The following is a 14,700-nucleotide window of genomic DNA, read 5'->3' as shown; positions in this document are numbered from 1 at the left end:
GCCTGGGTTCTAGTCTCCACTCTACTTCTGAGTCTAGCTTCCTACTCAAGCACATTATAGGAGGCAGCAGGTATTCATGGCTCAAATCTCTGGGCCCCTGTCAGGAACATGGGAGATCCAAATAGAGTCTTTGTCTTCTGGCTTTAGCTCGGTCCAATCATGGATATTTTGGGCATTTGGGAGTGGAATATCACTGAACACTCACTCTCCCTTTCAAATAAATCAAATTTTCAAAAAAGTTGAAAAACTGCTGCAAGACACAACAATGAAAGTGATATGAGAAACCATTGCCCTGGCTGAACGACCACCACTGGCATCACAGTTCCAGGTCCTGCAAAGAAAGTGGCTTCCTCCTTAGGCAACCTTGACATCATGTACCTTAGGGTGAGCAAATGTTTTCTGTAACAAGAAGGTAGCAAATTTTCAGACTCATTCTTGGTCACATCCATGCAATCCTGACACTGTAGCATGAAAGGAGACACAGACATCATATAAGTAATGGACAGGGTTGTGGACTAACAAACCTTTATACATAAGAACACATGGTGGAACAGATCTGGCCAGTGGGCCACAGTTGGCCAAACCATGTCATAGGCGAGTCTCTGGATCAGGAACAGCATTGTGAATGGGTTCTGTAAAGCACTCAGCATTCCAAGGGTACATGCTTAATCAGGGAAGAAAAAGTCACTCCACCAAGTTATTATATACACAAGTGTAGAGTACATAAAGGCCCATATGGGAAGGCAGGACATCAGGATGCTAGAAACAATGAGATGATGCTCCTTTGGGATTCTGATTGTGTCACACCAAATCCAAAGAGAAGGAGACAATGGGATGAAGCACAGCTGCGTGTGTTTGGGAAGTATATCTTGGTAGGCCTGACATTCACACAGAGGGCAGAAACTGCATGGGGCAGAGGACCCTTTTGCACTTTTTTGGGGGGGACTATGGCTCTTTAAGTTATTGTAGCTGAGGTTGTGTCATGTGATAATGTGTTATCCTTCCTACGTAGGGAGATGTCTTCATCATTCTAGTTTACTACGGTTCCATTTAGCACCATCAAAAGTGTCTTCCTGAAGAAGAAAAATACTAAGCTACTTTGGCACAGAATCTCATCCACAAAGCCAGCCTGTGTCACCCACAGCGTCCCTGACCTCCTGCACAACACCAGTAACCCTCATGTCCGGCAAGGAGAACCAGAACACCAACACTTTAAGAGCTTTATTCCCCTCCCCTCACATGCACACACACATCACAAATGGATTTCATATTCATTCCGCAGCAAGGGCTCCTCTTCTTGGGGCCTTTGTCAGCACTCTCTTGTCAGCAAGGGTGAGGTTTTACAGATACTCCAACCTAATTGAAGAAACAAGAGAGTCTGACCCAGTAGCTTCTTGATGAGTCCACAAGATCAGGAAGTCCTTTCAGCTCCAGGCTTAGGCAGGCAGGGAGGAGTCATGCTATTGAAACCTGTCAGAGCCATTGGCAGGGTTCTCCCCTCAGAACCGGGACAGAGGCAGCGGCTGTGACCAGGAAGGCTGAAGGTTAGCCAATCTCCATTCTCCATGCTTGCCTCATGAGAGAGCATATGAATGAGGCAAACTCCTGGCTTTTGCATTGGGTTCCAGGTGCCCTCATCACCACGTGCATGCAGGATTGACCTTGACTCCACAGTTCGCTGTTCACACCATGTGGGTCTTGTGCTTCAGAGGGCTTGTCTCTGCCTCTCTGTGGAAGGGCAGTCTCAGAGCAAGGGGAGCACGAAGACCCAGGCAAGCACTGGCAGGTAGGGCGCTGGGGCACTGCTGCCGGAGGTCCTCTGAGCGTGCATCACAGCAAAGACTGCATTAGTGTGGTTGGTGGGTAATTCCACATTGCAGATCATTCCTTCACAGCAAGACCTACACTCCTGTGACAGACAGAAGTGGAGAGGGGAGAGAGAAGAAAACAAGGCAAAAAGGGACGGGGTGAAACAGAGAGAAATGGAATGTCAGCTCTATCTGCAGACAGACAACAAGAGTTGGCTCTCCAGGGCTGAGTGTCTCCTAGATCCCTGCCTGCCTTCTTCGCTGTCCTGCCCACAAGGGGTCAAGGGAGAGGACTCCTTCTTGAGATCTCATCTTGAGATCCTTCTCATCCTGACTGTGGCTCATCTGTGTCAAACCCAAGTATAAGTGAGGCAAACAAAAGGAAGGGAAACTGAATATGACTATTTGATGGAGTCAAAACATCTATGAACCTGTAAGGGGAAAATGAAAGCTAAGAACATTTTGGGTTAGCCATCGAGATTCTCTCAGTGCTGCTTGTTAGCAGGTGATAATGGCTCAAGATTGTCTATGGTCACACCTGCTTACAGCAGTGAAAGCCTGTAAATTATGGCTGCGGAGTGATGGAAAGGTTTTAGGCCTAAGAACATAAGGTATAGGGGAAACCATCTCTTACCATAAGACCAATGTGTACCTCATACGATTCTTCAGTCTAATACCCAGGCATTCACAGAGACTTCCAGGACGGCCAAGTAAGATAAAAACATCAGCTCCAAGCATTTCTATCAGTGATTCTCACACCCCCTCAGCGACACTTAGAAATCACCCTTTTAAACATTTTAAAACTTAAAAAAAAAAACTCCTGAAATCCAGAACCCCTATTCTGAGGTTCAACCAGCCTGGATGGCTTCCTACTACCTCTCATAAGCATAACCCAGGTGCTGTGTAGCCAGAGCTGATGCCATAGAACCATTTTCTATGCTTATCATCTATGTCAGATTCCAAAACCTCGTGAAACAAATATGCTTTCAAATAATTTCTAGACATTTCAGGATTCTAGACATATAAAGGAGTAAAACCTTATTTGGAGTGATAAAATGAGAATCTTATACAGATCAATTGATCTAAACATATATCTGTGGTTCACTGTAATAGACTAAGAGTAATCTTTCAGTCTCTCATGTCCTCATGTAAGTAGAAGTGGCCAATGGGACAAGGTTTTCTCAGTAAGTGCTGTCACTGCCTCTTTCCGCCTTCCAGCTTCTTTGTGCAATTGTGCTTGGGAACTGCCATCCATGAAAACAGCAGCTCAGCTGGGCTCTGGAGTTCCAGCTGTTCTCTTATGCGTGGTGTGCTTCCAAGCTTCCAAGCAAAGTTCAAGTTTAGGGTCCAGTTCAGGGAGTCAGGATTCTCATTTATTTTCAGGGACATCATAGCTCAGTGAAGAAGTCCCTCTTGGTCTCCTTTTCATCACTGTGATGAAATCCTTCCTCACAGGATAAATATGTTCAACATATGAATTATCCCTCCTGTCTCTTCCTGAATGGATAGTTTACCATCACTGCCATGAAATCTGAGACAGATATTTCACAGACACACAATTCTCACCGTATGTTCAGAATCTCGGTTGTGGCGACATCCCACAAAGTGACATTCGCTCCTAGAAGCACACTTTTTGGTGATGGAAGTACTTCTTCCATGGCTGGTAAAGTGGTGAACTGTCAAACAGTACTGTGTATCTAGGCAAGAGAAAACCAGACAGGAGAAAGCTTCATCATTTCTCACATTCATAGCAAGAGGGACACCTGAACAGTCTCTTAAAAAATTAACTTAGAAACTAAAATTAAGGATGACATAGGTATTTCAGCAAGGAATTTAACAGCAGTGACCTCTAAGTTTCTAGGCTCTGTTTATGAAAAGACTTCAACTTCTGAAACATATGTGTTTTGAAAAGTGAACATCAATGGGTATTTATCCTTTGATGTCCAACTAAAGCTGAGAAAAACTGTGCAAGCTCTTTATCAAAATCATAGGTCTCGGGGACACTGTTTAGTATAGTAATCAAGATGCTAGTTATAATACCACCCATGTCCCAGTGTAGCTGGGTTCAACTGCAGCTCTTTTTTTTAAGATTATTTCTTATATTTTTATCGAAAAACTAGATATATAGACAGAAGAGACAGAACAAAAGATCTTCTGTCTGCTGATTCACTCTCCAAGTGGCCGCAACAGCCAGAACTGAGCTGATCCAAAGCTAGGAACTTTTTTCGGGTCTCCTGTGTGGGTGCACGGTCCCAAGGCTTTGGACTGTCCTCAACTGATTCCCCAAGCCACAGCAAAGGAGCTTGATAGGAAGCAGGGCCACCAGATTAGACCCAGTGCCCACATGGGATCAGGGTGCAGGCCAGGTGAGGACTTTAGCCACTAGGTTACCATGCTGGGCCCTAGCTCCACTCTTCATTTGAGCTTACTACTACTGTAGACCTTCGGGGGCAGCAGTGATGGCTCAAATAACTGTGTTCCTACCTCCCATGTGGGTGATATGGATTAAGCTCCTGGGCCTCAGCTGCAGCTGGATGAACCCTGGCCACTATGAAGCAAATCAGGGAATAAAGGTCCGTCTCCCAAATAAACCCATATATTAAAAAACCATTTATCTGGAGGAATCAAGATGGTAGAATAGGCTAAGGACACATTTAAACAGATAGAAATATTAACCAATGTGAAGCAGACAGGGCACATTCCAGGAAATAGAAGAGAACAGAGAAACAGCAGAGGGGTTGCCGGAGACTGACAGACACAATGGTGTGGTGTTGCAGTGACTGATACCCCTGCAGCATTCGGCAAATGGTGATCTGAACTCCACTGGCAGCCAGAACTCCACCAGGAACAAAGTGGGAAGTGACATTTATTGGGGGATCCAGAGGTGAACCCAGACAAAGAACTGCCCATCCTGCTCATCTGTTTGACTTGACCAGTAGCAGAGACAAAGCAGCAGGTCCCAAACAAGCCGCGTGAGAACAGGGAGGATTTCATAGCCCAGTCTGCCTCCTACAGCTGAATCGGGCGTCATCTTATTTAAGCAGGCAAGGGTAATGGGGCAGGACTGCGTATGCACTGAGCTGGGAGTGAACCCATTTCTGGCTCAGTGAACTGCAATAACATGGCATCCTACAGGTTCCATTTAAGACAAGTCCGGGCAGCCATCAAACCTGATGGCCAGCAGATTAAGAACTCTAGTAATGTTGCATCATGCACCAAAGCAAGGGTTTTGAGACTGTGGGGAGAGCACTGAGCTCGGTGAGAACTTGCTGAGTTCCATGCATTGCACTGGTCTCACAGGAAAATAATACTGACTACAACATTGTATGGGTGAAAATAGGTCCATGTGGCCCTCACACCTAATGGCCAACAGGTTCCAGCAAGATCACCAAAAACAACAATTTAGCTAAATAGGACTCCTGGTGTCTCCTTAATCCTAGGACCTGCTCCAACTGAAAGTGGAAGAAAGGTTGTACAGTCAACAGTGCAGCCTCAGCATGGTATCACAGGAAGGGGAGGCTGGTGAGCCAGGAGCTGGGGCTATGGAGACCATGGTGGAAATCTAACATAAGAACCCAGACCTGGAACTCGTTGGAGGGAGTGGCACAACTGACTGCAAACAAAGAGCCATGTGCTAACTGCGATAAGTAAAATTGAACTGTAGACCTCTGGGTGACAGAGGTTAGAAATCTGCCCCAAGGAGAGAACACTCTGCTAACCAGAAGTACAATGACCAAAATCAAAAGAAGAGACAGAGGCACAATGAATATTACTTAAGACTTCCCTGCAAAGGAGCAAAACCCTTTGCTAACCTCAGAGTTCACTGAGGAAGACATCGAGAAAATGGGGGATACAGAATTCAAAACACTTGTTATAAAACTTCTTATCAACAACAAGAAGCACATAAAGTGGGCATTCAAGGTATATCACACTGGAAATGAATCAAATGAAAGCTGATATATCAGAAATGAAGAATACAGTGGAGCAAATGAAAAGTACAGTGGAGAGTCTCCAAAATAGAGTGAAGCAAGCAGAAGAATGTCAAAATTAGAAGGTATTTCCTGTCACCAGGGGCAAACAAACAAAAAGCTGGAAGCAGAGTTGGACCAGGCCAAAAAAAAGTATTCAAGAATTCAAAGACACCATTAAAAGGCCAAATATAAGAGTTATAGGAGTAGCAGAAGGTGCAGAAAGAGAAGCTGAGTTTGCAAATGTATTTAATGAAATAATAAAGGAGAAGTTCCCTAATCTAGAGAAAGACTTGGGAAACAAGATCCAGGAGGGGCACAGAACTCCCAATAGGGTTGACCAAAAATGATCTTCACCAAGACACATGATAATCAAGCTCTCTTCAATCGAACATAAGGAAAAGATCCTTAAATGTGTATGTGAAAAAAAAATCAACTGACACGCAAAGGAATGCCAATTAAACTCACAGGAGACCTCTCACAGGAAATTCTACAGGCAAGAAGAGAATGGAGTCATATATTCCAGATTCTAAAAGAAAAAAATTGTCGGCCCAGGATAACGTACCCAGCAAAACTTTCCTTTGTGTTTGAAAATGAAATAAAATTCTTCCACAGTAAAGAAAAGTTAAAGGAATATGCCTCTTCCAAACCTGCACTATAAATGATATTTAAAGATATTCGACAGAGAAAAGGAATCGTGCCCACAAAAACCAAAGGCAAATGTGAAGAACATCCCAGTAAAATAACAGAAGACTAAATCAATGACCAACCCATCGCTACAATGACAGAATCAAATTACCACTTGGATGAAAAAAGAGACCTGAGAGAAGGAAACTATGGACTCCAACACCTAAAGGCTCTCTAACAGGCTAACAGGAAACTGATGGTGTGTTCTGTGCTTACAATTGACTCTGTGATGAAAACACAAACAGCCCAAGCAAATGTTTGGACAAAAGATAGAGTAGTCTTCTTCAAGAGCCTCGAGCAGACCCTTCAGGAGGTGCTCAGAAGGTGTGCTGTCACATGGGAAGATGGTGTCATATGTGCTTCTGGCCCTAACGACCTGCTTGGAGGATGAGATGGGAAAGCAGAGGAGAGCGATAGTGATGATCCAGACCCTGTGTAGGCCTAGTTTAATGTGTTTGTGTATATCCAATTTTGAGTGTTCTTTTTTTTAAAGCTTAAAACACAAAAGTTAAAAACAAAAACACAGAAAAACGCATACAGTATAAGGATGTAAAACTATTTTGTATTTAAATTTTATTATATTTTATACATTAATAGATATTTTATTATGCTATTTACATTTTAAGCTAATTCTTACAAGTCAAAGCTTAAAAATTTTAAATTTGTAACAGAATTACAAGCAACTGATATTAACTTACTGACAAAAGCATCTGTTTTTACACATTTAGCCTAAATGTATAGTATTTATGAAGTCTGCAATGGTATATAATAATGTCCTAGCCTTCACATTCACTTACACTCACTCATTCACTCACCCACAGCAACTTCCAATCCTGCAAACTCTATTCATGGCAAGTGCTCTATACAACTGTGTCATTTTGAAGTTTATCTTTTATACTATATTTCAATGTACCTTTACTATGTTTACATAAACAAATATTTTATAATCACCAACGATGTTCAGTACAATTATGGAGGTATCAGTTAGTAGCTGAGGAGTCAAAGGCTATATACTACATGGCCTAAGTCTGTAATAGACCATTCATTTAGATTTGTTTTAGTACACATTATAATGTTTGTGCAACAACAGTATTGTTTAACAACATATTTCTTAAAGCATATGACTGCTTAAACATGATGTCAATGTACTTCAAGGAAGAAACCTAGCCTGTTAGATAAGCTATCTCTACTCTGGACAAGTCAAGAGAGAACTAAACCAAATGATATTAGAAGACATCTTCAAGTTCAGCACACTTACTTTGTGGACACCATTTGTCTTCTGCCCATCGATTGCAGTTATAATTGTCTCCTGCATTTTCACAGGTGAAACATTTGAAGCTGTTTGGAAATGGTGTCGCTTTAAAGAAAAATGTAAAGTTAAAAAGAAAGATTAAAACACACACAAAAAATTTCAACTATCAAATATAGCACAGAATTAGCAACACACAAGAGATAAAGTTACAAAGCATCAGCCTACACTTCTCCATCAGGATTTAGGACATTTTCTTCATTCCCTTTTCTTTAAATTCTTGTTGTTATGAATTGTCACTGTAAAGTGATAAAAGTGATTACACCAGCCACTTTGAAAAATCATGGATTATTCTGTTACAATTTATAATCTGGGGATAAAGGAGGAGTTGAGAGTCTGGACAAGCGTACTAGAATTAGAACCCTAATTTGATCCCTGAAAATGACTAGAGTCAAGATTATCCTGAATTTGAATTTGGTCTTTCCCAGTAATCAGTGTGTGATTTTTAACTTCTAGGCTAAAATAAGATTTATAATAATGATGAACACCCCTCCCAGCCATTTAGCAAAGGTATAAGGAGTTAAGTGGGAAGTTGTAAGTAAGGTAACTAATGAAGTCCCACACACATCAAATCATACTGCTTACCATTCCTCTGGACTTCCATTTTAGCTACAGTTAACCTCAAACAAGTAATCCCTTCTGATGTATGTCAGTGACCACAACATTAAATCTGCACCAGGAATCAACATTTAATACAAGTAGGATAATGACAACAATTATTAAGTGCAAACACTCAGCCCAGGATATTGCAGAAAAGAAGTTCTGAATGGCTAGCAGCCTCAACTGAGAGTGACTAGCTTGTTCCTTTTGTCTTCATTCCTTTTTTCCTTTGTTTTTTTTTTTTTTTGATTGTTGTTTCTTTTGGTTTTGTTGTGGTGGGGAGGATATTATCTTGTTTTGTTAATGAACAACAAAGAATTTTATATAGACTACCATATAGAACCTTCCCAGTTTTCCCATTTTGGGAAATGAAACAAACAGGACAATAAGATCCCAGTCATCCCAGTCTCATAACCAGAAGCTGAGGTACAAATCAGGCAGCAGTGGCCATTCCAGATACAGGACAGGACATGCAGGAACTGTGTAATATGAGCAAAGTATCAATACTCATGGTTCAGAGGAATTAAATCAAGTATCAAGGAATGTGGATCGGTTTTGTCCTACACAGAGAAGGATGCTAGGTAATTTGTAAACGATGGGTGCTCGTTTCAGCAGAACGTATACTAAAATTTGTAAGTGATGGCATTCATCTTCACTTAGTCAATCAGTACAGTCTGAAAATCCTTTATAGTTTGTGCTGCCAGGTTAGCAGTTAAAGTCTAAATGAGCACAACCTTTTGGATTTAGTAATTTTAATGACAGAAAATCTACCCTGAGATCATTGAATAGAAAAAAGCATTTGAAAAATTTCTCAGTGAAGAATTATTTAATGCGTATTTCTTTTTTTAAAATTTTACTTATCATTTGAGAGGCAGAGACATAGTGTTTCCATTACTAATTTACTCCTCAAACACCCACAATGTCCAGGGATTAGGCCAGGTCAGAGCTGGGATCTGGAAGCTTCACCCGGTGTCTCCCATGGGTAGCAAGAACTCAACTACTTGAGTTACTAATGCTGCCTCCCTCCCAGGATCTGCATTCGCAGGAAGCTGGGATCAGGAGCTCAAACAAGGAGCTCAAACCCAGCCTGTCCAATATGTTTACGTGAGCATCTTACTTGCTAAGCAAATGCCCACCCAAGAGAAGAGAGAGAAGGAGAGTGGGAGAGAACCTTCTATCTTCTGGCCCAGCCCTCTAATGGTTGCCAACAGCAATGGCTGGGCCTGGTCAAAGTCACGACCTGGTCTTCATCCAGGTCTCCCACTTCTCAGGCCATTAGCAGGGAGCTGGATCTAAAGTGGAGCAGCCAAGAAACATATGGGAAAGCCAGCATCACAGGCAGAGGCTCACCTGTTACGCCACAATGCTGGCTTCGATTATTTTTTTCTGATATGAAACACAGAGATCCCGTAAACACATTGTTGACCAGTCACATGAGTTTTACTAATTTAAAAAGCATTAATATATTTTTATATTGGGGAAAATATTCAAAAATGGTGTAAAGGGGAGAGATTAATGTCAACTAAATTTATATGATCTCAGTGTCACATATTTAAGCATACATATGCGAAAATCCACTGAAAGGAAATATTCCAAATTGTGAAGAAGGATCCTTCAGAACCTTGAAATTATGCCTACATTTTCTTTTCTAGTATACATTTCCTATCTCTAACAGATTTTCTCTAATGAATACATATTAGCTTTGTCCTCTTTAGAATGATGATTTTGCCCTCATAACACTGTACTAGGCTTGAAATGGGCATTTGGCATGGTAAAATGCCACTTGGGAAGCCTGTACCCCTCATCCAGCTGCCTGGTTCCACCTCTGGTTCCAGCTTACTGCTCCTGGAGACAGCAGATGATGTCTCGAGAATTTAGGTGTCGACCTCCCTCAGGGGAGACCCAGACTGATGTCTTGGCTCCCGGCTTCAGTCTCCACCCCAAGACCCGGCTATTGCAGACATTGGGGGATTGAATCATTGAACGAAGCATTCTTTCTTTACATTCAAATAAAAATTTTAAAACATTTAACATTCTATTAGGCATAAAAAGTTCAAAATTTGTAGAAATTACAAGTCAGGAAAAAACGTGCCATGCTTTTCAACCATCAGTACAAAATAATTACCAACTTAGAATTCATAATGAATGGTAAATCGAGATGTATATGCATGGGGCATATGTATAGGTATATATATGTAAACAACATACATATATACACACATGCATATGGGCACTTTAAAAAGTTTATGGAAAATTGAATTAAAAGGTAAATATATTGATGGTGTAAGAAAAATTTTTCAAGTCCAGGAATTTAAAAGGTCTTCTGTAAGTTCATGGAGTATGTTAATTATGCAAGAAAAATTAATGGATTTCAAACTTTTTATCACAGAAATAAATTTATCTTTTAATTCCAGCTCCCCACAAATGTTTAAAATTGCACCCATAACTGAGTGGCCAAAATTATAAAGGAAACACAAAGGAAAGAACAGTGTTGACAGACTTATTTAGGATAGACACTGGTAGATTATCAGGAGCTTTATGAAAAAAGAAAGCAGAGAAAGGAAGAGGAAAAAAATATTCCCCCTCTCATCCTCCTGATTCTGAATTTCTGGAGGAATGCATTTTTAATGCATTCTTCAACTTTTCCATGTGTGAGAACTAAATGCTTTCACATGCATTCCAAATACTTTTTTACTTCAAGAATTTCTAATAAAATTTATCAAGAAAGTTTTACTTATCTGAAAAAAAGAGAAAGAATGGCCAATGATCAAAGCATATAAACACATGAAGTTTTTTCAAAGAGTGTGTGGAAAATCAGAATTAAAAAATGAACCTATTTTGGCACAAAGCAAATTGAAATCCAGTCATTCAAGTAGTCTTTAAAAAGTTCACAAGAATGCAAATTACAAAAAAATCTCTGCATGCATGAACTTCAAAATTTTTGTAGCAAAATAACTTACCTTTCTAGCTCTTTTTGTCTTCAAGCTTTGGGGGGTTACCCATGTATTATAAACTGTATGAATACATACTACATTGCAGGCAATATTCACTTTTCTCTTTTTAAACTATTAGCAATGAATAGAATTTTATATAACCTTTACTAATGATAAGTATATGCAATAGTCACGAAAATTCAGGTAATATTTCTCTCCAAACTTCAAGACAATAATCTATTTTCAAGGTAATCAGTGACCATTGGGAGTAATCAGTTTATCATTTATGTAGAAAACTACAGCTAGCAGCTTTCAACATAGGTCAATGAAGAACGCTGAAGATCCTCCACTAAAACTATGATCAGCAGGCTTGGCAGAACGGCCTAGTGGTTAAATCCTCGCCTTGTACACGCAGGCGTCCCATATGGGCACTGGTTCCTGTACCAGCTGCTCCATTACCCATCCTGCTCCCTGTTTGTGGCCTGGGAAAGCAGTAGAGGATGGCTGTCAGCCTTGGGATCCTGTACCTGCATGGGAGACCAGGAGTGGACTCCTGGCTCCCAGCTTCGGATCAGCTTAACAATGTTGCAGTCACTTGGGGAGTGAACCAACAGAAGGAAACTCTTTGTCTCTCCTCTCTGTATACAAATAAATTTTATGGGAAAAAAAACCATGATTAGCAATGGTGCTCAAAACAATTTTTTAAAAAACAAAAAACAAAGCATCCTTTCAGACTTTAGCAGGAAAACAGGAAATTGTCTGTTATCAGATCCAGACCTACAGATGAAGATTTTCTGGTTTATTCTTGGCATAATGCAGAGACAAAGCTATAATAGGCGGGAGAGGGAAGGACAGACCCCTGGCTCCACAGTCACAAGATAACATGGCAGGTGCTACTTACGGTCAACAGGGGGCCTCACATTATAGAAGTTGATGTTCTTGGCAAACACCCCACTCTCTGAGAGAGTGAAGACCTGGACAACAGCTACAACCAGAGCATGGCACAGGAGCAGCATCCTGACCTCGTGTATTGGACTGGCCAAACTCTTATACCTGCAAGGGAAGCAAAACAGAACAACCAACCAAAAACTCAGCTATGGTTTCCTCATATCTAATACAACTGGAGTATGTTTTGCTTCTCTTTGGAAAGCTTCATTATTCAGATTCAACACCACTGTGCAGGACCATCACCTGTGAGCAACCTGTATTATTTTTTTAACCAGATGAAAGTTAAGTAACTATTGCCTTCTACACTTCATTGGGCTTTTGCACTAACTAGAGAGATTTGGCAGGATGGCCAGTGGCCTTTCAGGTTCAATACAGTCAATACAACCCCAGTTGCACTTCTCTCTCCCTCCATCTGTGCCTAGTTGGTTGACATCTTGGTGAATCACTTATCTCTTAAACCAATATCTCCACACCATGCATGTTTGCCTGGACCACTTATTTGTCATTTCCTGTTAAACACATAAGACACATTGGTTTGAGACATTTTCTAAGTCTTTCAAAATATCTAGCACACAGTACAGGTGGTAACACCAGCAAAGACCGTGCAAACAGATAAGCACTTTGAAAAAGTTTCTGTTGGACCCCAGAACATACAAACTCTGAGATGTAAGACAAGAGTTGCTATAAGAGACTGGCATTGTAGGTAAAGCCACTGCCTGCAACCCCAGTATTCCACACAGGCATCAGTTCCTATCCAGGCTGCCTTACTTCCAATCCAGCTCCACGTTCACGCTCTAGGAGAAGCAGATGAAGATGGCCCAAGTACCTGGCCCCTGCCATCCACATGGGACACCCAGAGCAGGCTCCTGGCTCTTGGCTGCAGTCTTGGTACACTGCTAGTTATTGTGGCCATCTGGGGAGTGAACCAGCTGATAGAAAGGTATTCTCTGTGTCTCTCCTCACTCTTTCAACTAAATAAAAATGCTAAAACCTCTGAAATGCCAACCCCACCTGTTCCTATCACAGTGGATGCAAGGGGAATATGCTAGAAAGTTCCAGAAGAAACAGAAAACATGTTTGAAAAGCTAAAACTCAAATCTAAGATTACTTCAAAAGGTTTCTGAAAAAATGAATTAAAAGGCAAGTATATTTTGGTGCAAACAATTTTGAAATCTATGCATAGTTTTCTTTTTCAAAATATGCATCTACACATGAAGTCCCCTTGTATGCATGGATTGTAATATTTTGTACAAGTGAAACCCTTACTTTTTAATATAATTTCCCATGAACTTGTTACAGAACACCTATAATGTTAGCCCTGGTCTACAAATATAGCTCATTGCTTTCACAAAGTTAACAGGACTGAAAAACATGAAACAGATATGTACAGAGTGCTGAGTAAAAAAACACAGCATATTAAGCCCTAAAGAGTCTACTTGCCACAAACAGAGCTGGTTGTAAGAAATCTGTAACTTCCCCCCTGACAGGTGCTTTGACAATAGAGAGATGTGAGTAGCAAGAAAAGTGTGTAACATGGAGGCTAGAGACTTTGGTCCAAGAACTGGCTCTACTGTTAAATAGCTTTCTGACCTTAGGCAAGCTCTTTAAATTCCATTAACCTCAATTTCCTCATCTGTAAAGTGGCTTAATGATCCTCATTCGGCCCACTCCCTTGGGTAATTGTGAGTATCAGATAGGATCACCTAAAACTGTGTACAAACAGTAATGCTTGTAATAACATTTCTGTGATAATGTTGGAGTATTAAAGCTCAACAACATTGGATGATGACGCACTCATTTTCTTTTGCTGAATCAACTGGTCTCTGAGTTTATGGATTTTTTCCCCAGGAAAAAAACCTTTTGATCTCTGAATTACATGCACAGTCATTCATACACAACGTGCCTGAAGCCATCATAGTAGTGCATAAACTCCACGGATCTTTCTTCCCTCTGTTGTGAAAATATACGAGTTTTGTGTCTGTGGTTAACAGCACATGCTATAGAGAAGAAATTAAATATTAGGTAAGATGTAGCCATGACATCACATCCTTCACATGATGGGGCCAAGTCTAAGAAAGCATTCAGTGTAAAGAAAAAAAAATCCCAGCTAGTACGTTGCAATGACAGTAGCGTTAAACTTAGGCACTGTGCTTCTGCTCCGCACACAATCAGATCTAGTGACATTAAAAAAAAAAAGCAGAGAAAATTTCATTTGTTTACTACAGAAACTAAAGTTGATCTTTCCATCAGATTTTTAAATTACTTTTAAGATTTAGTTCTTTATTATTATGATTTTATTATTATTAAATTTACAGGGAAAAAGAAAGACATAGAAAATCTTCCATCTGATGATTCACTCCCCAAACGGCCACAATGGTTGGAGCTAAGCCATCCCAATGTTAGGAGCCAGGAATTCCCTCCAGATCCTCCACATGGGGTCAGGGGCC

General features: G+C 40.8%; 1 protein-coding gene across 1 annotated transcript; it reads right to left on the bottom strand.

Moving 5' to 3' along the window:
• Window positions 1-1,206: 1,206 nt before the first annotated feature.
• On the bottom strand, window positions 1,207-12,354 carry LYPD6B (LY6/PLAUR domain containing 6B). Its single transcript, XM_058664472.1, has 4 exons — window positions 12,207-12,354; window positions 7,722-7,820; window positions 3,375-3,505; window positions 1,207-1,909 (listed from the first exon to the last, which is right to left on the bottom strand). Exons 1-4 carry the CDS (start codon window positions 12,319-12,321, stop codon window positions 1,745-1,747), a joined length of 510 nt encoding a protein of 169 aa, XP_058520455.1. The 5' UTR covers window positions 12,322-12,354; the 3' UTR covers window positions 1,207-1,744.
• Window positions 12,355-14,700: the final 2,346 nt, after the last annotated feature.

This window comes from Ochotona princeps, chromosome 5 (genome assembly GCF_030435755.1).
Source record: "Ochotona princeps isolate mOchPri1 chromosome 5, mOchPri1.hap1, whole genome shotgun sequence".
Classification (NCBI taxonomy): domain Eukaryota; kingdom Metazoa; phylum Chordata; class Mammalia; order Lagomorpha; family Ochotonidae; genus Ochotona; species Ochotona princeps.
Note: the sequence above shows the minus strand (reverse complement) of the source record. Positions and strands in the feature narration are given on the sequence as shown.

What these genes read in the sequence shown, in the direction of transcription:
- LYPD6B (XM_058664472.1), bottom strand. Translation starts at nt 12,321, where the DNA reads ATGCTGCTCCTGTGCCATGCTCTGGTTGTAGCTGTTGTCCAGGTCTTC. An exon ending in TGTGAGGCCCCCTGTTGACC is followed by an intron (nt 7,821 to 12,206) that starts GTAAGTAGCACC and finishes TTTTCTTTAAAG; the next exon opens with CGACACCATTTCCAAACAGC. An exon ending in ACCGAGATTCTGAACATACG is followed by an intron (nt 1,910 to 3,374) that starts GTGAGAATTGTG and finishes TGTCTGTCACAG; the next exon opens with GAGTGTAGGTCTTGCTGTGA.